This window comes from Chiloscyllium plagiosum, chromosome 1 (genome assembly GCF_004010195.1).
Source record: "Chiloscyllium plagiosum isolate BGI_BamShark_2017 chromosome 1, ASM401019v2, whole genome shotgun sequence".
In the NCBI taxonomy this organism is placed as follows: Eukaryota; Metazoa; Chordata; class Chondrichthyes; order Orectolobiformes; family Hemiscylliidae; genus Chiloscyllium; species Chiloscyllium plagiosum.
Genome location: NC_057710.1, coordinates 56,785,165 through 56,809,713, shown reverse-complemented (window position 1 = coordinate 56,809,713; position 24,549 = coordinate 56,785,165). Strand labels below are relative to the sequence as shown.

The following is a 24,549-nucleotide window of genomic DNA, read 5'->3' as shown; positions in this document are numbered from 1 at the left end:
AAGCAACACCAGTTCTCTCTCATCTGGCAGCTTTACTGCCTGAACGATCATTTGGACTCTAAACGTTAACTTGCACTCTCTTCCCATGGATGCTGTCTGACCCGCTGTGATCTCCAGTATTTGTTGTTTTCAGTAGATTGCAATATCTGTAGTAATTTGTTCCTATAACATTTTCCAGTTCTGAAGGGTCACTAGACTGGAATCATTAACTTTGCTTTCTCTCCACAGATACTGCCAGAGCTACTGAGTTTCTTCAGCAATTTCTGTTTTTGTTTCAGACTTCCAGCATCTGCAGTTTTTTTTTAAAAGCACCATTTTGCCTTCTTTACCACCTACTGTACCTGCTAACTTTCAGTGACTGGCATATATGCACATCTCGGTCTCATTTCATTGCCCACTTTCCCAATCTACCTCCACTCTGAGAACAATCTGCCTTCTTGCTTTTGCTGCCAAAATGGGTAATCTCACATTTATCCAGATTATATTTCATCGGCCATGCATTTACCCACTCACTCATCTAGCTCTTCCTAGTAGATATATTATCAAAAAATTCTAGAAGACTTGTTAAGCACCATTTCCTTTTCATAAATCCATGCTGACTCAGTCCTGTCACTGTTTTCCAAGTTTTGTGCTGTGAAATATTTTACACTGGACTCTAGCATTTTCCCTTCCCTACCAATGTCAGACCAACCAGTCTATCTCCATTTTTTAAAAAATCAGTGAGGTTAACTGTGCAAATTATCTAAAATAAAAGTCAGAGTACCAGAAATATAAAGAATATCAATCATAAAAGGTGAAATTTTCATTCTTGAATCTGGTGTACAAAAGCAGGATAAATCCTGAATCCTCAAACCCAAAATGGCTCAGCAATTTCCATTTTCAATCTGGGAGTCAGGTCACATGACCATGGAAGAGAACAAAAGTCCGTCAGTTCCCAAGACTGGTTGTACAGAAAGTCTGCCTTGGTGCTCTTGCCCGGTGTTAAAATGCCAAAAATATTTTAAAAAAAAGAGTAAAGACAAAAAATCCCTCCAACTTTTCTCCACTTGACTCTCCATGCACTAGCCCTGCTATCCCTTGCCACCTAATACCTTGGAATCAACCTCATGCCATATACTTGCCATGACAATCTATGCCAATGTACTCAGACCCACAGTACTCACATTCACACCTTCCATGTGCCCATTTACCCAGATACCATTGCTCCTCGTACTTCCCATGTCCCCAATCATCCCATTAACCCTTTATAGTGCCAATGCCAATTGAACTACTGCCCTTCCTGCCCCAAACCAGTTCACTTAGTAACCATTATGGACATACCTTAGGAGCATGGCGACAGAACAATATTACCTACTTAATGAAAATTTCATCATCAGAAATAACAAAAATCAATATACTCAAATTGATCCAACATAAAACAAAGTAAAGTCGCAAGATGAGACACACAAAAGGTGTTGCTTAACCTAAGGATCACAATGCATCAGGTGAGAAGGAGAATCTTTTTAAGAATCATAAAGTTATACATCAAGTAAACAGACCCTTCGGTCCAACTTATCCATGCCAAGCAGATATTCTAAACTGATCTAATCCCATTTGTCAGCATTTGGTCCATACCCCTCTAATCCCTTCCTATTCATAAACCCATCCTGATGCCTTTTACATGCTGTAATTGCACCACTCTTCACCACTTCCTCTGGCAGCTCATTCCATACATAAACCACTCTCCATGTGAACAAGTTGCCTCTTTGGTCCCTTTTCAATCTTTCCTCTCTCACCTTAAACTTATCCCCTTTAGTTTCGGACTCCGCTACCCTGGGAAATGACTTTGGCTATTTACCCTATCCATGCCCCTCATGATTTTACAAACCTCTATAAGGTCACCTTTCAGCCCTTTTGAAATTTCTTACAAAAACAAACATTTCTCGTGAGTGCTTATCCCTTAGGTTAACAAACCTTTCCATTCTATAAGAAGCTGCAGCTGTCCAGCAAAATGTTCATTTCATAGGCATCCTCTTGTGAAAATAATAGATTGGGAAAATAGTCACACAGCACAAAGCTTTACGTCAACAGGAATTCTGAAATACTTATGAAGTTTTGGGGGTCCAAATCATTATATCAGTCATCAGCAAAGTGTTATAAGGGGTTGTCAACAGTATTATCAAGTAGCATTTTCTCAACGATAACCTGCTCAGTGATGTCCAGTTTTGGTTCTACATAGACATAGCCATAGAATCCCTACAGTGTAGAAACAGGCCATTTGGTCCAACAAGTCCACATCGACCCTCAAAAGAATAACCCACCCAGATCCATTCCCCTACTCTATTATCCGATATTTCCCCTGACTAATGCACCTAACCTACACATCTTAAACTATGGGCAATTTTTTTTAGCATGGCCAATTCACCTAATCTGATTGTCGGAGGAAACTGGAGCACATGGAGGAAACCCACTTAGACATGGGAGAATGTGCAAACTCCACATACACAGTCGCCTTAGGTTGGAATCGAACCCGGGTCCCTGGTGCCATAAGGCAGCAGTGCTAACCACTGACCACTGTGCCAGATCCACTCATCGTTTGCCCTCATTACAGCCTTGGTCCAAATATGAACAAAACAGCTGAACTCCAGAACTGAAGTGAAAGTGACTGCTCTCAATATCAAAGTTGAGAGTGTGGTGCTGGAAACACCTTGGGACCCTCCAACCACATGGGATTAATGTGGACTTCACCAGTTTCCTCATTTTCCCATCCCACACCCCATTCCAGATCCAACCTTCTAACTCGGCACTGCCCTCATAACGTGTCCTAACTGTCCATCTTCCTTCCCACCTATCCGCTCCACCCTCCTCTCCGACCTATCACCTTCTCCCCCACCTCTACCTATCTATTGCGCTTTCAGCTACCTTCCCCCCACCTCTCCACCCCCTCCTCTCCCACCCCATTTATCTCTCTACACCCCCCAGCCCGCAAGCCTCATTCCTGATGAAGGGCTTATACCTAAAATGTCGACTCCTGCTCCTTGGATGCTGCATGACTTGCTGTGCTCTTCCAGCACCGCACTCTCGGCTCTAGATATCAATGCAGCAGGGCATTGCTAATAAAACTGAGGTCAATGGCAACTAGGGGAAGAAGAGTGGATAGATGGGAAAGATGATGGATAGCTCAGGAGGGCGGTGCCCAATTGGAGGCTGAGGACTGGAATTAATGGGGGTAGGGAGAGAGGGGAAATGAGGAAACTGGTGAAATTCACATTTATACCAAGTAGTTGCAGGGTCCCAAGGTGAAATATGAGGTGTTCTTCCTCCAGGCGGTAAGGGTGGTAAGGGTTTTGCAATGCAGTACCAGCAATATTCAAGAAGCTCAACAACCATCTAGGATGAAGCTGCCCATTTGATTGGCACCCTAGGCACCACCTTTAACATTCTCGCCGATCACCACCGTTGCACAGTGGCAGCAGTGTGGACCACCTACATGTTAGATTGCAGTAACGTACCGAGGTTCCTACAACAACACTTTCCAAACTCTCAATATTTACCATCTAGCAGGACAAGGGCAGCCGAATTCTGCTCCCTGTGAAAATGAATTATGCTGGTTTGGTTGGTGGGATTTGAGATTCCCAACTTTTTCTGGCATTTTTGCCATGGCAAAGATGCTCCCTTCATGATGAAAATCTGTGCCAAGAAACAATCCAATCCATAATCCAACTAGTTTGCCTTATACTATTCTGGGTAGTCATAGGATAAAAGAATAACAGAGCTGTTGACTAAACAACGTAAGAATGAAATTAATAAATTTGGAAGACATCTTGACATGTCGGAATGAACGTTTGCAAACATGCTCGTTTTTAATTGGGGTCATTGTATAGCAGTGATCAGTAGGAACTCTTGTGGATTGTTCATTGTACTAGCATAAAACGGTTGAGCCAATTGGAGTGCTCTAACTGCTCCCTGAAAGAGATCAGCAACTCAATGTACTGAATCAAATCTGGATTTTCTGCTGTGTTGTTTAATATAATTAACTGGTTCCAATCTGCGATCCAAATGAGAAATAAACAGCATTAAACTTGAATCTCAAAATTATGTTAATAGCATTTTGATGAAATTGGTTATAATCTTGGTTTAATAATTTTAATGTAAAAAGCAGTCAAATTTAAGGAGATATTTTTGTGTATTAAATAAATTAAGAATTTACTTAGCTGTCCTACCTGGCCTTCAGCATTACATCCCCAGGCATACATATCCCCCGTAGAGCACAAAGCGAGTGTATGCTCCGATCCCACTGCAATATCTTCAACAAACACTGCTTCTAGTGCGGGGACTTGCTGTGGACGATTGTGATTCCGCAGCATTGAATCCGGCAAACCAATAAGTCGCTCTGAGGATAAAAACGGAGTATTCTGAAAAAAAAGTGATTCACAGTTTTGCTCACCAAAATTATGAATTTGTTTATGTTCAGGACATGTGAGATGGGCCTTCAAGATTTTTCACATGATATAAAGGGAGGGAAGTTCCCAGTTTGGCAGTGTAGAAAGAATGGGCAGAATATAATGCTCAGAAAAGTGGGCCCATTACTGCTAGAGAGCAGTCAGCAAACAGCATGAGCCCTGAATCAATTTAAAATCAATTGGCCAGTCCCCTGCCTGTTATTTGGTCTCACAGGTTGGTAAGGTTATTACATCGTGTCCAGCTACTTAGAGCCTGGCAGTTCCTAAGTGGAAATAATGCTGTACTGCAGCAGGCCCTAAGAGATGGATATTTTCTGCAGTCCCAGTAAATGGGAAGTGGAGTGAGCATGACAGGGCCAGACAGGGCTGTAATGGAGGAGAAAAGAGGTACTGTAAATCGTGGAGGTCTTTTGATTGGAAAGGAGATCTGGGCAGGATCACCCTGCTCACCAGACTTCAAGAATCCCCACTACGGTATGCCAGATAACTTGTCCAAATAGCTTGGCAACTCCCAATTCCCTTTTAGTAGAACATCAAATAAAGCAACTGGCCTCTGGGCAGGAAGACCTTTTTGTTAACCCTTCCTGACCTGGTTTCAATTGTGGAACAAGGTCTTTCTGCTCAAAGGCCAGCCAAGTCAGGAAGAAAAAGGACACTCCAACTCCCCATTATGCAACTCCTTCCATATCACAGTGTCGCCCAGTCTAGATATTAAAATCCACCCACTGCAAGGCAGAGGGTGTGACTGAGGGAGGAAAAAATAATTAAATGTAAATTGCTAAGGAAAAAACTAGAATTATGAGGTTAGATAATAAAAAGTGACATATGGATGGAGAAGAGTAGAAATACTGCTCACTACACTTTTTTTGCAACTACATATTGGGATGTGTTTCGTCCTTAGCAATGATATAATCACAGTAACCCATTTACAATTTTGAAGCCATTTTGCCATCATGCATTCATGGCACAGAAACAGTTAAAGCATCCCATGCCCAGTCCAGTGGTTATGTTCCAGTCAAGACTCTTCCCATCTAAATCTACTACTGCAGTCATTATGTCCTGCTCCTTTGTATGCTTATGTATATCTAAAAAATTACATCTACAGTATTCACTTCAACCACTCCCTGTAGAAACAAGTTCCATATTCTTACCATTCTCTGAATTGCAGAATTGTTATAGTGCACTGACTCTCTAAATGGAATCTTCACTAAGTGCCATTCGCTGGCCTTGTCCCAATGACTCAGCATGTTACAACCAAAGAGCTTGGTGCTGCACTCACCAAACTATCTGAGTCTGACTCAATATTATGGATGGTCCTATTTTGTGGTGCAGACAGCTCCCTTTGGAGACATTGCAGGCACTGTGACTATCTGAATAGTGAGCGCACCCTTTGCAGATACGATGGCAGCAAAAGCAGCCGTTCTAATATCCACATCCTCTTTATACTATCTGTTGATCTGTTCTTTAAAGAAAACAGATTTTTTTTCACAGTTTGCCTGAAAACATCAAAGCAGTTATTGAATATTTTCCTATCCCACTTAACATCGTATAATTTCAGTTTCTTTTTAAAGGGAAAAATTAATCTTGGTTAATACAAGCTTCAGAAGTATGCTTTAATGGCCTGTTCTGTAGTGCGACGGTGGGAGGGGAGATAATCTTTGTTTTCCCCTCACCCCCAATCTTCATTGTGGTTTCCAGGTGCTTTCATTGTATATTCAATCCATGTCATACATTCCTTAATTTAACAGCAAAAATAAGTTTAGCTGCTTGAACCATTTTTTAAAAATAATTTTTTACTTTCAGTCAGAGTCTTCATTTTGGCCACTATTCTTTCAAGCTTTTAAATATACCCTTTTTAAAAATGTAGGTTGACAGAAACTATACATTATATTTCAGAAGTGCTTTCACCATTAGTCTCTATAACATTTGACATGTAGTCCAATGCTTTCAAGTTGCACCCAGTGCTGATAGGTCTCATTGGCAACTACCTTATATGTGTTAGAAGCACATATATGTGTGGACTACAAGAAATTGGAAGATTGAAGATTTGGACATTTTCTGCATTATAAAGAGTTTACCATGTGACTTTGTAGAACTCAAGTCAAAGAGAACCGGGGATCATCTCCGGTTTGCTGGAAAAGCAAATAACTTCGAAAAGCAATTTCCAGCAAAGCCTTTAAAAGGAGAGAAGAGGTGCATGTTATTGCTCTAAACTGTTGTACAATCAGACTCGGATAATCCCAAGGACCTGCGCTGTTCTTTGCCTCATTAAACCTCTGGACTTTTGTTCTGATTACCACAGATTTGGAGCTTTTGGAATTCTGTTTCTTCTGAAAAGTGGGAGTTGGAAGAAAGCTGGCACAAGGGAAACATCTCTATCTCTCTCTGAATAAAGGATAACGCTGAAAGAAAACCAGCTGAAGAAATATCACAGTGAAGTATTTTCTGGGAATCAGAGAAATTTCCACAAGTTGGTATCTCTGACCTCCTCAGAATAAATGCTGAACTGTAATCTCAGTCCAAATGTCTAGGCCTAAGTAACTTGTCACATGAACTTCCATCACTCTGTTGTTACCAGAAACTTAATCTCATTAACAGGAAATCAGAAGAGATGCCAACTATTACTAGCCACTTTAGTTTAGATTCTTGATCCTGAAAGGAGTGTTTCTCTAATTCTTCTCCCTCATTCATAATATCTCTGCAGAGCTGTGTTATCTCACCTGTGTATGAATGTATTTGTGCGATTAAGAGGCTATAGTTTAAATCTGCATGGTATCTTAATTATGAATGACTTTTGCCATTTATTTAAAGAATAAGTTTGTTGCAATAAACAAATGAGTTTATTGAAGAAACATGGTGGAAGTTGCTTTTTTGTCCTGGACAACATCTAATAATGGGAAACGAATTGATGGATTTGGTGACTGAATAAGATGTGGAGGTGCCGGTGTTGGACTGGGGTGGACAAAGTTATAAATCACACAACACCAGGTTCCAGTCAGACAGGTTTATTTGAAAGTACAAGTTTTCTGCACTCTTTTGTTGGGTGGTTATCTGACGAAGCAGCATTGCTCTGAAAGCTCGTACTTTCAAATAAACCTATGAGACAATAACCTGGCGTTGTGTGATTAAATAAGACATTTGCACTTTGGTAAGGTTTGTGCAGAAATGGGGCTTGATTTCTTGGCAATCTTTCCATCGACTCTCAACAAATGAAACCTGGAGTATAATGTATTACCACTAAAACCTGTAGTAATGTACAACTGATATAATTACTATAAAATGACATGACTATGAGATAGAAAGGTACCTTGGCCAAAAGTGTACACGTGACCATCCTTTGTCAGTACAACAGAAAACTGGGTTCCACAAGCTACTTTCTTCACTCCTTTATTACAAAGACTTTCGATTTTCTGCATAATAAAATCACAGGGGTATGAACAAAGAAAAACCTGCAATTATATACAAAGGAACCTCGATTATCCAAATTTCTGATTATCCAAAGAAGATCTCAAGGTCCCGGTAGAAACATTACATCAAAGAGGTGCTTCCAACACTGATCGCATCTTTTGTTTACAATGATTAGAAATGAACTCGGCTTCCTGAAATGCTGCCGAGAACAGTCTTGGACATCGAATGGGAGCCCAGGCACAGTCTTCAAATGACTGACTACTCACCCTCTCTCCCTCCCCACACTTCCCCTGAGGTTCTACACAGAAGTGTACCCTAACCCCCCTTCCCAGATAATCTCTCCAACATAGTCTTATACAGGGCAGAATGGGAACTTATCAAAACATTGCAGTAAAAACTTGTGTGTGTGTGTGCACGCACGAGCGTGGGGGTTTCAGACAGGGGAGTGGTTGGTGGGTGGGGGCGGACGGGAAGTGTGTTTGAGGGTGGGGGCAGACAAGGGCAGGGGTGGGGGCGAATGGGGGCACGCAGATGGGGATGCAGGGACCTGTGCCCAGTGTGCTGCTGCCTAGTCTCCTGAACGGGGAGCTGACTTAGCAAGTGCTTGCTGTGTCAAACCCACTGAAGTGATGGGGTGTGTGCATGTGGGGGAGGAAGACATGGGAGGCTTCAGCAATGCTGCAGGTCCCTTACACACAAGTATGTCTCTACTCAGAAACAAACCCTGAGACAGAGAGAAGGAGCAAAGTAGGCAGAGAGAGGAAAAAGGAAACTTCAGAAAACTCTGAGCCCCAGAGAAGAGGCATTGAATCAATTAACCGAATAATCAATTATCCAAACGAAATACTGCCCGCCCATCTCGCTCGGATAATTGAGGTTCCTCTGTAATGCCTTTCACAACCTCAGTACGCCCCAAAGCAGCTTGCTACCAATGAAAATCACTATTGTCAGGCAGGAAATGTGATGGGCAGATTTGCCAACAACAAACTCCCATTATCATATTTCTGATTATGACCGGACAAACTACTGATGTTGATTAACTTACCTGGGGACAGCATTTAACAGTACAAGCCCCTAAACCTAGTTTGCCATAGTCTCCATCGCCAAATGACCAGGCTATCATTCCATCTGATGAGACGACCAGAGTGTGATTCAATCCACAAGCGACCTAAAGAAATAAAGGAAATGGCTAATTTTGTTTTATAAAATGCAAATAGAAATAGTTTATTAATGAACGAATAATGGACTCAGCAATCAAAAGTTCTCTATAACTTTCTCTTACTCTTAACAACTCTAGAGCTTTCAATCACAATTGTCCTCAATGAAAATTAAATATTTGGTCATGAAAATATGAGAAAGAACTATTGCTATAAATAATGCTAGAAATCATTGAAAGAATCTTGCAGCGTGAAAGGAAGTAATTTAACATAAACTGGCTCCTTGAAAAAGCTGTACAATTTATTTTCCTGCTCCATATTTTTTCAGATAATTCTAGAAAGTAATCCTCTTCCATATTCCTGGATAAACTTAACTAACTGAGCAGAAAACATCCATGTATCAGTCTCAGTTAAGCAGTAAACAAAATAGAAATAGTCTAGTTTCATGGTTATCATTTGGTGTCAATTTTAGCTTGTATGTTCATGTTATAAAGTCCTGGGTTCAAGTTGTGCTCTTGGAGACTTGAACGCATAATTTAGGATGCCACGTTGGTACAGAAAATGCAGGCTTGCTGGAGCTGATGTTAAATTGAGGATTCATGAGCTCCACCAACTAGTTAGGTGATCCCATGGCACTACCTATTGGAGATCAGAATGCTTTGACCATTACTTGTGCATCACCTGACAGCTCCAAAACAAATGGTCTGTTGTTTGTGGAACAATGCTGTGTGCTATTTAGTTGCCACATCATTTGCCTTACAACAAATGCACTTCAAAAACACACTATGGCCTGCGGGAATTTGGGATTTCTTGAAATAATAATGTTATTTTATTCAAGAAATGTGCTCATAAGTTGAAAGCTGAATTACAGTGTAGCTTAAAGTCTTGCAGCCATGTAATAATTATGCACCAATTAAAGTGGACAAGTTTCAGGAGACATGAAAGTAGTGAGTGGGATGTTAAAATAAGGGTAGAATTTAATTAAAATTACATTGAAATTACAAACATATAGGTTTACTAAATTATGGGCTACTAAACAAGTATATATTAAATTTCACTATTTTATTACTTCATTAAGGATCTGAATAATGCAAGTTGCCCTTTCTCTCATGTTGCAACCATTGGAATGTACAATTAAGCTCCTTTAGAATAGCAAAGAAAAATACCAAGATTTTGTAGAGATCTAAGGAAAGCAAATGGACGTCAAACCAAAAATAGGCTGATCAAAATCTTGGTAAGGAGTGTTTTTGAGGAGGATTCTAATAGGAAAGGAGAATAAAAAAATCTGAAGGGTTTAAGGAATGAAATACAGAACATTTTTTTATCATCAACTACTCACATTGCAGAACTCATATGACTGATGGCAGTATACAATTTTCAACTCAGCAAACAGAAAATAGACTCTGTATTGCAGGTTCCATTAGAATGTTTAAAAGCAAAAAAATTCTTTCTGCACTAATGCACTTTTAGATCAATGAAGTTCCAGTACCTGTCCTATTGAATAATCCTCCAGTGCCGTCACCTTTTCAGGTAGCATTTTATTCGATGTACTCCTAAGACCCAACCTTCCATAATCTCCACTCCCGAAAGTGAAGAGTTTTCCATCAGCTGTTACCACAGCTGAATGCTTAAATCCACAAGAGAGCTGTCCAAAGAAGGCAAGGCCATACAATTATTTTTTTCTGAATAATGTAAATGGAAATATTTCTTGAAATAGTGTTCTCTTTCAAAAGGTTACAAAAAGGTTTAATCAGCTTGATGGATAGTGAGGTTGGAGCGTTATGTGCAGGGTTGAACACATTTTGCAATTTATCAGAAAATGAGCCCTCTCAGCCATCCTGTTATGGGTCAGATATTTTCACTTAAAGAAGATTAACAGGATGGGGCTGCTGGAAGAAAAATTTAGACATCTTATTCCAGGCCACTCCTGGCATTAAAAGTAAATCTGCATTCCATTCTCTTAGCCACAGATGGTAAGTAATGAGAGTACAGGGAAGAGAACAATATGAAAATTCTTAATCAAAAGTAGTTACTCTATTCTTTTCACTGTGTGAATAATAAGGATATACCTGCACTACGTCTTCTCCCTGCAGTGCCTCAATTTGTCTAGGTCTGCGTTGTCTTTCACTATTTCCATGTCCAAGCTTTCCATAATCACCATCTCCCCAGCTGAAAACTTCCCCGCTCTCAGTTAAAGCCATAGAATGACCATCTGATCCACATGAAGTGACTAACTGAGTTACAACATAACCTGGAAAAGGAGCAGAGATTGGGCAGTGAGGAGGCATGGGATGCAACGGTCTGAAACAATAAGACCTACATCCATAACAGGCCACAAAGCAAAAATGTTTTGTACATTAATACACTATAAAATCTCAGAATGTTTATTCAGAAAATATTTGAAACATATGCATTGTACATCCATTTTGTTGAAGTTCAGAAAAACATTATATGACACTGTGCCAGGAGTTATTTCCATATTTTTGGTATTTCACTTCAAGTTCAGCAATTTAGCCCTGATTTTATATAGGCCAGAGATTGCCCAAAGTCAAGGTACTTCACAACAAGCACTGGAGGTAAACTGTAAATTACAATTATTGTACAACTTCTTTGGTGTGAAAGACTTAGAAACAATTATTCAGGAGAGCATTAGTAGTCACATGGTGGATTGGTTAGGAAGAACCAGCATGGATTTCCAAAGGTTTAACTATTTAACTACTTGCTGGAGATTTTTTTTAAAGAGGTGACGAATGGAGTTGGCGAGGGTAATGCTGCAGATATAATGTACATAGAGTCCCAGAAAGCATTTGTTACAGTGCCACACAGCAGATTTGTGAGAGAAGTCATAGCTTGTAGAATAAAAGTGACAGTAGCAACGTGGATATAAAATTGGTAGAAGGACAGGAAACAGACAGCAATAGTCAATGGATATTTTTAGGGCTGGAGGAAGATTTGTAGTGGAATTCCCCAGGGGTTGATATTGGGAGCCTTGCTTTCCCTGATACACATAGTTGATCTATACCTTGTTGTGCAGGGGGCAAATTCAAAACTTGTAAATTATACAAACCCTTGCACAATGTAGAGCTTCAAAAGGATATTTTCAGGTTGGGAATGCGCAGATAGGTGGGATGAAGTTCAGTGTAGAAAAGTGTGAAGTAATAAATTTTGGTAGGAAAAACATCAACACATAGTACAAAATAATAGGTATAATTCAAAAGAGTTCCCATGAGCACATGGAGAGGGGTGTGCGCATGTGTGCGTGCGCATATACACATCATTGAAGGTAGCAGGATAGATGGAAAGAGTAGTTAAAGAAAGCATATACTATTCTGACCTTTATTAATAGGGGCATAGTGCACAAAATCAAGGAGATGATACTGATATTGTATAATATACTTGCCAAATATTGCTCTGGACACCACATTTCAGAAAGGATATGCATGCATTGGAGAGAGTGCAGAAGACATTTGCAATTATGGTTCCAGGAATGAGCACCTTCAGTGACAAGGATAAATTGAAGAGGTTGGGACTATTCCCCTTGGAGAGCAAAAGGCTAAGAGGAGATTAGATAGAATTTTTAAAATCATGAGAGGTCTGAATAAGACTGGAAGCAACTGTTGCCACTTGTAAAATCATCAAGAGTGGCAAGGCACACAGTCCTATCCCACAGGAGATGGTGAAATTTGAATTCAATTTTAAAAAAAAGTTTGGAATTAAGAATCTACTGATGACCAAGAAACTATTGTCCTTAAAAAAAAAAACTCATCTGTCTCATTAATGTCCTTCGAGAAGGAAATCTATCATCCTCACCTGGTTTGGCTTAAATGTGACTCCAGAGACAGGTTTAGGTTGGAGAGGAAAAATTTAAAAAGGGACATGAGGGACAACTTCTCCCCCCAGAGAGGGTGGTGCGTATATGGAACGGGCTAGTAGAGGAAGTGGTTGAAGTGGATACAGTTACAACATTCACAAGACAATGAGTTTGGAGAAGATTTGTAGCTCAGGATGAGGGTCTGGATGTAAGTTTGCTCGCTGAGCTGGAAGGTTCGTTTTCAGATGTTACGTCACCATTCTAGGTAACATCATCAGTGAGCCTCCAGTGAAGCTCTGGCTCACTGATGACGTTACCGAGTATGGCAAAGAAACTTCTGAAAATGAACCTCCCAGCTCAGCGAGCAAACTTACATCCAGATCTACAAGACATTTGGATAGGTATATGATAGGAAAGATTTGGAAGGATATGGGCCAAACATAAGCAAATGAGAATATTTCAGTTTAGGAAACCTGGTTAGCTTGGATGAGTTGGGACGAAAGGCCTGTTTCCACGTTGTATGACTCTATGACGATGATACGGCAATGTGCTTGGATCTTGATCTACTCTGAGCAATTAGGGATGGGCAAAAGATATTAGCCTAGCCAGCAATGCACACAACCATTGAACAAATTTTTAAAAATTGTGATTTGTAAAAGGTGCAAATGTGATGCAAGAAAAAAAATTCATGCTGAATGGTTCAGGTCTGGAATGCATTGTTTGGAAGTATGGAGGAGGCTGATTTAATTGAGGCACTCAAGAGGGCAACAGATGATTTTTTTTAAATAGAAACAATAGCATGGAGAAAAGACAGAGGATTGGCACTAAACCATGATGCTTATTTGGAGAGCCAGTGGAGACACAATGGACTGAATAGCCTCTTTTGCATTGTAACATTTTTATAATTCTGCTATTTAGCCCAGATGCTGGTGTGAAACTGCGTAGGGAAAATCCATCAAGGCCAGAAATCCCTGCTGGTCTTATTGATTTTATTAACTATAATGCTAAGATATTGGGATAATCTCACTGTACAGCAAACCAACCCCACATAGAGACATACAGCACAGAAAGTGACCCTTCAGCCTAACTTGTCTGTGCCGACCAGATATCCCAACCTGATATAATCCCATTTGTCAACATATCCTTCTAAACCTTTCCTATTCATAAACCCATCCAATTGCCTTTTAAGCTTGTAATTGTACCTACCTTCACTACTTCCTCTGACAGCTCATGCCGTACATGCACCCTTTTCTTTGTGAAAAAGTTAGCCCTCAAGGTCCTTTAAAAATCTTTCTCCCTCACCCTAAACCTATGCCCTCTAATTTTGGCATGCCCCACTCTACGAAAATGACCTTGGCTATTCACCCTTTCCATGCTGCTGAGGACTTTATAACCTCCTTAAGGTCATCCCTCAGTCTTGGATGCTCCAGGTAATACAGGAATAGCGTATTTAACCTCTCCATATAACTCGAATCCTCTGATCCCTGCAACATCCTTGCAAATATTTTCTGCGTCTTCACAGGTTTACCAACATCGTTCCTATAGAAGGGTGATCAGGGTAGTACGCAGTGTTCTAAAAGTGGCCTCATCAATATCCTGTACATTTGCAACTCCTATACCCAATGTTCTGATCAACGAAGGCAAGTGTGCCAAACAGCTTCTTCTTCACCCTGTCTACATGTAACTCCACGTTCAAGGAACTATGGACCTGCATCTCTAGGTCTCTTTGTTCAGCAACATTCCCCATGGCCCTAACTTTAAGTGTATAAGTCCTGCCCTGGTTTGCCTTATCAAAATGCAACACCACATGTTTATCTAAATTAAACTCCATCTGTTACTCCTTAGCCCATTGGCCCACCTGATGAATGTTCCATTGTATTCTGAGATAATCTTCTTCACTGTCCACAAAATCACCTATCTTGGGGCAAACTTACTAACCATACTTCCTCTTTTCACATCTAAATCATTTATATAACTGACAAAAAGCAGTGGACCCAGCATGGATCCTTATGGCACACTGCTGCTCACAGGCATCCAGTATGAAAAACATCCCTCCATCACTCTCTGTCTCTTCAAGCCAATTTTGTATCCAATTATCCAGACTCCCCAGACCCCATGTGATCTGACCCTACTAAACAATCCAGCTTTGCTGAACTCCATATAGACAACGTTTACTGCTCTGCCTTCATCAGTCTTCTTTGTTACTTCTTCAAAAAACTCAATCAAATTGGTGAGACATGATTTCCCTTGCACAAAGCCATGTCGTCTATTCTTAATCAGTGCAAGCCTTTCCAAATGCACGTAACTCCTGTCTGTCAGAATCCCCTCCAACAACTTACCCACTAATGATGTAACGTTCACCGGTCTATAGTTCCCTTACACTCTTTCTTAAATTACATGAGCACCACATTAGCCGTATCCCAATCTTCTAGCACCTTACCCGTGGCTGTTAATGATACAAATATCTCAGAGGCCCATCAATCTCTTCCTTAGCTTCCCACCTGATCAGGTCCTGGGGATTTATCCACCCTTATAAGGCCTCCACCATCACTTCTTCTCTAATAGGAACTCTTTTCAAGACATTAGTATTTATTTCCCCAATTACAAGAGCTTCCACGTCTTTCACCACAGCAAATACTGATGAGAAACATTCGCTTAATATCTCATCCATCTCCTATGGTTCCACACATCAATGGCCACTTTGATCTTCAAGGGATCCTATTCTCTCCCTTAATGTACTTATAGAATCTCTTTGAATTCTCCTTAACACTATTTGCCCTCCTGATTCCCTTTGATAGTTAATGGAGTATGAAACAAAATATTGACAATATATAAAGTTAAAGCTTTGCATAAGCTTACCCTGCAATGCTGCAATAACAGTAGGAGTGTGAAGGTCATCAGAATTTCCTTGACCCAAGCGTCCATAACTACCTTCCCCAAAAGCTACAACTGTCCCATCTGCCTGAACGAGGAATGTACAGTTCTGTCCACACACCACCTAGTCACAGGAAGAATTCAATAGTTATACAACAATTTTATCACACAATGCATCAGATTACATTATAGATAGATAAAGACATAGAAAATTAGGAAGTGGCTTTTGTAGATGTGATAAAGACTTGAATCTAATGTAATAGTGGTGTCTATGTGAAATCAATGCATGAATCAGGACAGATTAGGAACACCTGGCCCATTGTGCCAAATCTTTGATGACGCTTCATGTCATCAGACTCAGGTCTCAGAAATTACCACATCAGGTAGAATATCCTATTTTCAGAATTATCTTTTATTCATCATGGCCACAAGATGTCTCTAAAATAGAAGCTTCATACAAACAGAGCTCATTGCACTCATACCCATGTAAAGGAGGTGGACAGGCTACCATTCACTCTTTTGTCCTCACCAGACTTGATTATTCAATGGTCTTTTCGACTGTCTTCTATTAGCTTGTCCATGTCCTGCACTAACTTTTGCTCGTTCATCATCCTTTCCCACATCAATCTACCCTGGATTTCATTTCCAATGTAATGAACTTAAAAATCACAATTAAAAAAACAGAATAGGCTGGAAATGCTCTCAGCAGGTTAGACAGGGTCTGTAGAGTCTTTCTGTAAAATGACTTAACAGTAATAGTTGCGAATAACATTTTTCATAAATCCATTCAATAAATGAAGGGCAAAAAAATTTGTAAACTCTGTTCATGTATAAGGCTGAATGCTGGGTGGGGTGGGGGGGTGTGTTAGTTCAGTTAGCTGGATAGCTGGTTTGCAATGCAGGGTGATACCAACAGAGTGGGTTCAACTCCTGCATCAGCTGAGGTTACCATGAAGGGCTCTCTTCATCAACCTCTCCTCTCGCCTGAGGTCTGGCGACTCTCAGGTTAAACCACCACCAGTCATCTCTCTCTGATGAAACAGCAGCCTAATGGTCTGTTCAGACTATGGCAACTTTGCTATAAGGCTTAATACACACATTTCAGGTTATCAATGTGACTTGTGGTAATTACCATAATTACATGCAAAAATCATTGAACAAAGGTTTCATTTAAGGACCACGATTGAGGAGGTCCAGGAGGGAGGTGATGAGTACTTTAATCTGTTGCCATTAAATACCCTTTCACATTCTACACACCCGTGGTTTCTATTTAAAACAAGATATATGTCACCACTTGTAATTTTGCCAACAGTATTCGGAATTGCAATTGATGTGGTCATAAAATATTATACTTGATTAATTGAACTACATATAACTTAATGCTCATTTATCATTTTTGATGGAATTCAGGAAAATCAATTACTTCACCTGCAAAGCTTGTGTCAGTGATGGAGCAAGTGCAGGTACTAAAGCACTGTTTCCGGCATCAGCCAACTGTCCATGACGTCCACCTCCCCATAAAAACACTTCACTTTTACCACCAAGCTGCCAGTCCTAAAATTCAAATGATTAAGGTTAGACTTTAGGTGCTGGTATTGTGAAACTTATTTTGGGGCATTGTGTGGCATCTCACTGAGAAATGGAAATGTGTTGCTGGAAAAGCGCAGCAGGTCAGGCAGCATCTAGGGAACAGGAGAATCGACGTTTCGGGCATTAGCCCTTCTTCGGGCTAATGCCCGAAACGTCGATTCTCCTGTTCCCGAGATGCTGCCTGACCTGCTGCGCTTTTCCAGCAACACATTTCCATCTCTGATCTCCAGCATCTGCAGACCTCACTTTCTCCCCATCTCACTGAGAAAGCAAATTTGAGAAAGTAACAATCAAGATTGTGAAACATCAGAGTCACAGAACAGATATAACACATTTTGTTGTGGGATCTTGCAAATATGTTAATAATTTACCTCTGGTTTAGATGTAGCCCAAGTCATAAGCTGCTCATCCATTAAGCAACTCCACTTATTGTTCTCCTGTGAAATGAAAACATTTACTGATGATGATATCTTGAATAGTTAAACAAGTGATTATTTTATAAATGTCAGTTCATTATTACAATTATAATTTTAGGCTTCAAAAAGTACAGCTATTAATCTCAGGTTAAAATAATGAAATTTTATTTTTGCCCCTACGGCAAAGAGTTTATTTCCTATAGAATATCCCTAATTGACTTAATTCACCCTCCATTTTTGTTCCTTCTTCTCCTAAATCTGCTGCCTTATACCTGTGTTTAGGCAATGCTCACGCTGTTTGCAAATTGGCAGATTATTTAATGAACTGACAGTGGGTGTACCACTTTTGTGAGGAGGGTGTATTGTTAACTGGGTTGCAATGAGAAGCTGCTGAAGCAAAATTGCTTATGAAAGCAATTGAGAAGCAAAATTGCTTATAAAATGTAAATTTTGAGATCTAATGCACACTTACTTTTGCACCAATTGAAGTCATTTTGGGATTGTGCTGAACATAAAATCGTAATATAATTGATGCAAACAGACAGAGTGCTGGTAATTTTAGATAGTACAGCTGACCTCCATACGCGGGATTATGGAAAGAAAATGAGTTAAGTACCAAAATCACTGGCCGCAATTTTTGATTGCTATTGGGATGTACATGTGAGACAAAAGTGTCAGACTCAGGTATTCCTTCCAAGTGAATTGGTGAGCCTGCTAACACTTGTTTTTTAAATTAATCAACCAGCATCAGATTGTGCGAATGAAAACTCACATGAACAAAAGTCAGCAAAGTTTCTATCATCAGTGAAATATTTGATTTAATCTCAAGTTTCAACTGCCTTCACATTTTCTATTTATGTGAGCTGTCAGTAAAAGGTATCAAAGATACAAGTGTTGTTACAAAGACCAACCAACCAAAGCTTGGTTCAGTGGTGTGCATGAGTCACAAGGCTGTAGGTTCAAACTCTAGTCCAGAACTTTAACATCTCTAAGAGCATTGTGGAAGACCCCACACACCTCTCACTCAAAGTCTTCTCCCTCCAGCCATCTATCAGAAGATACCCTAGCGTTTGGTCTCTCATGGCCAGACTGTGCAAGTTTCTTCCACCAAGCCATCAGGCTCCTTAACACAGTATGATCAGACTCTTTTCCATCTGAAATTCTTCACACAACTTTGACTTGCTGCTAGAACAATGTCTATTAATTATCATTCTTTTATTACACTGTAACCTGCGTGTTTTGCACTATGTATGCACTTTATGCAGTCCTTTGTATGATCGTGCAGTTTGTACTGTCCATGTAGCACCTTGGTTCTGGAGGAATGCTGTCTCATTTTTTACTGCATCAGTTGTATATGGTCGGAATGACAAATAAAAGCTACTCTATCACCTGAGCCACTACAAATGTTGTGTTATCAGATGTGTTGTGTTTTTTGAAGTGTCATCATCTTCTATATTGATAAAGTTAGGCTCTTGGTACAATTCAAAACAGACGCACATATATCCCTGATGCACTGTCAGTTTGCAATTTATCCTGTTCTTATTTATGGGATCTTGCTGTGCACATTTGTGTAGGTCTACGTAACCACCATTTGGACTTGAAAGATGGTTAATTCAATACAAAGTTTTTCTCTTTATTTGCTCAAACAAAATATTTTATACTCACCTGTTTACGGATATTTAAACCCCCCCCCCCACACTTCAAAATGATGAACAAATATATTTGCATACTATTTGAAAATATAAGCCATGGAAACAGAACCGTAGCATTGAAACATTACTAAATTCTGGTGGTTCACCATCACGTTCTCATGTCAACCAAGGGGAGTAAGTGATAAATGTCACAAACCTTGCTAATAGTGCCTACATTCCAAAAATTAATATGATCAATAGAATATGGGCATGAATTTGGTGACTCATTTTGATAATTCCAGGTCAAGTTGGTTACATAAACATTTGTCCATTAGTGATCAAAGATTGACTGACGGCAAGGCTGCTTTGGACAGCATGGAATTGAATATTTGGAGCATAGACATAAAAGTAAAATCCTACCAGTGCTTTGATGACTTCGGAGTCTGAATCCTGGTTGAGTTCTGGAACACTAAAGGTTTCTGGGAAGGCAGTTCCTTTGGCGAGAGCTTCGGCACTCTTAATAGTAGCAGAGTAAGTTGCGAGCCAACTCCATTCTGGAGAAACTGGTTCCAGGTTACTGTTCTTATGATGAGGTGATTCTGCTGTTCTGGTAAGGAACTGGTCCAAACACAGGCCTACTGTAAGGGAGGCCAAACTTTGCAGGAAGGTACTATGTACGAGTTGATCTCCACAGGTCACATGTGGCTGGAAAGGGACAGTTTAAAAAGTGCATGAATTCTGTAGATACTAATCCAATAGATTTATTTGTGATTGGTTGATCCCTGCATTTTCTGAAAGATCTGTATTTATGTAAGATTGCAGATTTGGATAAACATGACATTTCTTTAAGCATTAACTCAGAGGGATTACCATTCATCATTGTGTCAAATTGCCACAGAATTTAGTTATTCTCTTATAACTATATTAATGACAAAAAGAAATTGGATCATTCAGCCAATCTCCCAAGGTGGTAAGAATCTCAGATCTTGATCTAGGTCAGCTAGTTTTATTTTGTCTTTTTCAAGACATTATGAAGTAAGTTGGTGTAAGAAGAGGATGTGTAGAAGTCTCTTTCAATTCACTACTTCCAATTGATCATACACAATTGGCACTTTTGTTGGTTTATGAACGCAAAGTAAATAATTTCAACTAAAACCTTAAAGATAAAAACCACAAAATTGCTCCCTCAATTAAATAAAATCAAAATTTAAACTTGATTACCTATCTGACAATAATAATAGGCAGATTTTCACCACTGAGGCAGGGAGTTCAAGTCAGGAAATTTTCCAATTCGGCAGGTCCACCTTGCTTTGAGGGACTCAGACTCAAATCCTGCTGTTTTCACTTTTCGGAGTTGCGTGTGTGACAGAGTTGGGCCTGCCATCCCTTAGAAAAGCCACAGCTATACGGTGGGTGCAAAGTGCTGGCTAGTTAATCACCTCACCAAAGGTTATCTCAGTTGTAAAAATAAAGAAAACTGGGCCAATTAGCCCTTAGGCCTCACACCTGCTTGCCCACTCCCAATGACCCCACAAAACCTTGAATTCTAGTTCAAGCCAACTCATGCCTCTCAGCTGCTCTATAATAGAGCAAGTAAACCCATCACATACTTTTTTATTGCAAATTGTGTAACTGGATTACCTTTTCATAGGCATACTGTGTACGCAGCAGCAAATGCAATCTTTCGATAAAAACTTTCATACAAGGAGCCTTATTCAGTCCTATGATACCCTGTGCTCGGAGAGCCATTCGGCAGGATGCTAGAATGTGGTTCTGAGAGATCCACTCTGGACAACACCTGATTAAGAGGACATCCTAGCAGAAGGGGAAATATATAGACAAAATTTAACATACTTTCTAAAAAAAGAGTGAATATTAACATATCTCATGTTCTTGACTTCATTAATAGCATTACAAAACAGATATTTAAATAAACGTTTATTTTTGTATTGTTAATGGATCTCCTATAGTAGTTGACTAGTTTAGAATCTTTCCCTGTCCCACCCACACCAAATGAAGTGGTGTGGGTGCTTCTGGATCCCCCTTTTTCAGTTTAAATAATCTCTTTCTTTCCTCTGCTCAACACAAGAAATCAATCAATAATTTATATTCTAATACTCAACTTATAACATTATCTTTTCCTCTTCCTCTCATAGTAATTTAAATAATTACTCCTCATTTTCTTTACTTTTCTAGCTCAAGATTAATTGGATTTTCTTTATCACTATCACAAGTTCACGTTCCCTTCCCATTCTCATCTGGCTTTGTTATCTATTCCTTTCTCTACTAAATCATATTACTAAATTTCTCTTTTGATCTCCACCAAACTCTGAAGAGAATCTGGCCTGGATTCTGATGGAACGAGGTCTAAGTCTTGGAGAGGAGATTTGATTCCAAGGTTTAGGGACTTCAGTTCAGTGGAGAAACTGGCAAGCCTGTGATTGCTCTCAGCATTTCTTGCTTTAAATTAGGAGCAGACATTTCAGGTCTTGTATGTGCAAAACGTGGAGAAAGTCTGAAACCATCTTCCACAAAAAGCAACTGAAGCTTGAACAGTTGTAAATTTTTAATAAGTTTAATACGTTTTCATTATCCAAAGTTATTTACGGATACGATCAAAAGCTGGGCTTTCATTCTCTCTGACATCGGATTACAACAGTTGCAAGTTAATTATCTAAAATAGGCACGTTAGCAACTTGCCAAAGCTCCTTCTAAACCTATGACCACAGTAGTAGATACATGGATTACCAGTACCTGAATGCTCCTGGACTCGGTATCTGGGTCAAAACCCTAAAACACATGCCTAACGGCACTGCAGGTGTGCTTGAAGTTCAGATGGCAGTTCACTACCATCTTTTCAAGTGTAGTTAGGAGTGGACAGTAAACGATAGTCTTGCCAATGACAAACTTCATGAATGAATGCAAAGAAAAAGGTCGCACAGAAGCATAAATGAAGTTAGGTCGCATATAAGCCCATCAATGGTGCAACAAGTCAAAGAGCCCATCTACTCCTGTTTCTATCTAATACATCACCACAAGCTGACTTTAAACTTTCAGGTTTGATACTGGCATTCAGCTCTGAATCATAAAGTGATGGTTCAATTCTCATTTAGGAAACTTAAGCACATAAATGTAGGTTAAGACCTCAATGTAGATCTGAACGAGTATTGTGCTTTCTTTCAATCCACAAATAATTCTCTCAGTTGGATATAAACAACCCTTGTGATTCCAAGTCTCTAACCCTACTGTGCTCAATCAAGAAAAGCAGGGATTGTCTTGGTGTCCTGGTCAAAATTATTTTTTCACTCCACATTATTGCAACAGATTACCTGGTCATTTTTCCTCAGTGCTGTTTGTGGTACTTGGTTGTGTGATAATCAGCTGCCTCATTTCTCAACAAAGACAGCACTTCAATAAAAAAAAAAAATCATTGGATTTGGCGTGTCCTGAGAAAGGTGTGATACATACAAGCTCCTTCTTTTTGTCATTAGGGATTGTTAATGTTACGTTTCACACTAAGTTTAAAAAATGCCCCGTATGTCTTCTTTAAATCTCCTTTTTCTCACCTTAAAAATGTGCCCCATAGTCTTGAAATCTTCCATCCTGGGGAAAACACAGCTACCATTAACTCTATCTATACCCCTCATTACGTTATTGACTTCTATAAGGTCTTTGCTCAACCTCCAACATTCCAGTGAAAAAAGTCCCAGCATATCCAGCCTTTCTTTATAACTCAAGCCTTCCAGACCTGGGACGTTGGCTTTTTAAAACAAGAATGACCAACTGACCTTTGATCTGCTGGAGCAAGCTGCCACACCAATATGTGGAATCCAGGCTACGCCAACTACTGATCCCAAACCAGTCACCACTGTCTGTAGAACTGAACCATCCTGAGAAGGAAACATAGAAAAAGCAGCTACAAATATTAATTTGTAACAATCCAGTTGTTCAATTCAGCAAGAATTGGGAAATATAAAGCTTCTCTCTATCATGAAATTTCAGAAAAAACAACAGAGGCTGCCAAATTCTAAAACGCTCTGCCTATCTTTTTCTAATAGGAAGTAGCGACCATAATATGATAGAGTTCAGTCTGGAGTTTGAAAGGGAGAAGGCAAAATCGGATGTAATGGTGTTACAGTTGAATAAAGGTAATTATGAGGGCATGAGAGAGGAACTGACTAAAATAGACTGGAAGCAGAGGCTAACCGGGAAGACAGTAGAGCAAAAATGGCAGGAGTTTGTAGGTATAATTGAGGACACTGTACAGAGGTTCATTCCCAAGAAAAGAAAGATTAACCGGGGAGGGATTAGACAACCTTGGCTGACAAAGGAAGTCAGGAAATGTATTAAAGAAAAAGAGAGATCCTATAAAGTGGCTAAGAACAATGGGAAATCAGAAGATTGGGAAGGATACAAAAGCAAACAGAGGACAACAAAGAGTGTAATAAGAAATGAGAGCATCAAATATGAAGGTAGGCTAGCCAGTAATATTAAAAATAATAGTAAAAGTTTCTTTCAGTACATAAGAAACAAACGACAGGCAAAAGTAGACATTGGGCCACTTCAAACAGATGCAGGAAGCTAGTGATGGGAGATAAGGAAATAGCAGGAGAACTTAACAAGTACATTGCGTCAGTTTTCACAGTGGAAGACATGAATAATATCCCAAAAATTAAAGGGTGTCACGGGGCTGAGTTGAGTATGGCTGCCATTACGAAAGAGATAGTGCTAGAAAAGTTAAAAAGTCTTAAAATTGATAAATCTCCTGGCCCCGATGGGATACACCCTAGAGTTCTGAGAGAGGTGGCTGAGGAAATAGCAGAGGCATTGGTTGAGATCTTTCAAGAGTCACTGGAGTCAGGAAAGGTCCCGGATGATTGGAAGATGGCTGTTGTAACCCCCTTGTTCAAGAAAGGATCAAGGCAAAAGATGGAAAATTATAGGCCAATCAGCTTAACCTCGGTTGTTGGTAAAATTCTAGAATCCATCATTAAGGATGAGGTTTCTAAATTCTTGGAAGAGCAGAGTCTGATTAGAACAAGTCAACATGGATTTAGTAAAGCGAGGTCATGCCTGACAAACCTGTTGGAATTTTTTGAAGAGGTAACAAGTAGGTTAGACCAGGGAAACCCAGTGGATGTGGCCTATCTAGACTTTCAAAAGGCCTTTAATAAGGTGCCACACGGGAGGCTGCTGAGCAAGGTGAAGGCCCATGGTGTT

At 39.8% G+C, this 24,549-nt stretch overlaps 1 protein-coding gene across 3 annotated transcripts in view; it reads right to left on the bottom strand.

The window, feature by feature from the left end:
• Positions 1-24,549, bottom strand: part of LOC122548398 (probable E3 ubiquitin-protein ligase HERC1) — a 349,687-nt gene that overhangs the window by 27,750 nt on the left and 297,388 nt on the right. For all 3 annotated transcript variants that reach the window (XM_043687001.1, XM_043686981.1, XM_043686991.1), the window contains exons 59-69: positions 23,118-23,219; positions 20,971-21,144; positions 19,750-20,034; positions 17,654-17,719; positions 17,121-17,246; positions 15,678-15,816; positions 11,077-11,258; positions 10,497-10,652; positions 8,896-9,018; positions 7,750-7,852; positions 4,203-4,372 (exon numbers count right to left, since the gene is read on the bottom strand). In XM_043687001.1, the coding sequence (XP_043542936.1) occupies positions 4,203-4,372; positions 7,750-7,852; positions 8,896-9,018; positions 10,497-10,652; positions 11,077-11,258; positions 15,678-15,816; positions 17,121-17,246; positions 17,654-17,719; positions 19,750-20,034; positions 20,971-21,144; positions 23,118-23,219 (1,626 nt within the window). The remainder of the gene's footprint in view (positions 1-4,202; positions 4,373-7,749; positions 7,853-8,895; positions 9,019-10,496; positions 10,653-11,076; positions 11,259-15,677; positions 15,817-17,120; positions 17,247-17,653; positions 17,720-19,749; positions 20,035-20,970; positions 21,145-23,117; positions 23,220-24,549) is intronic.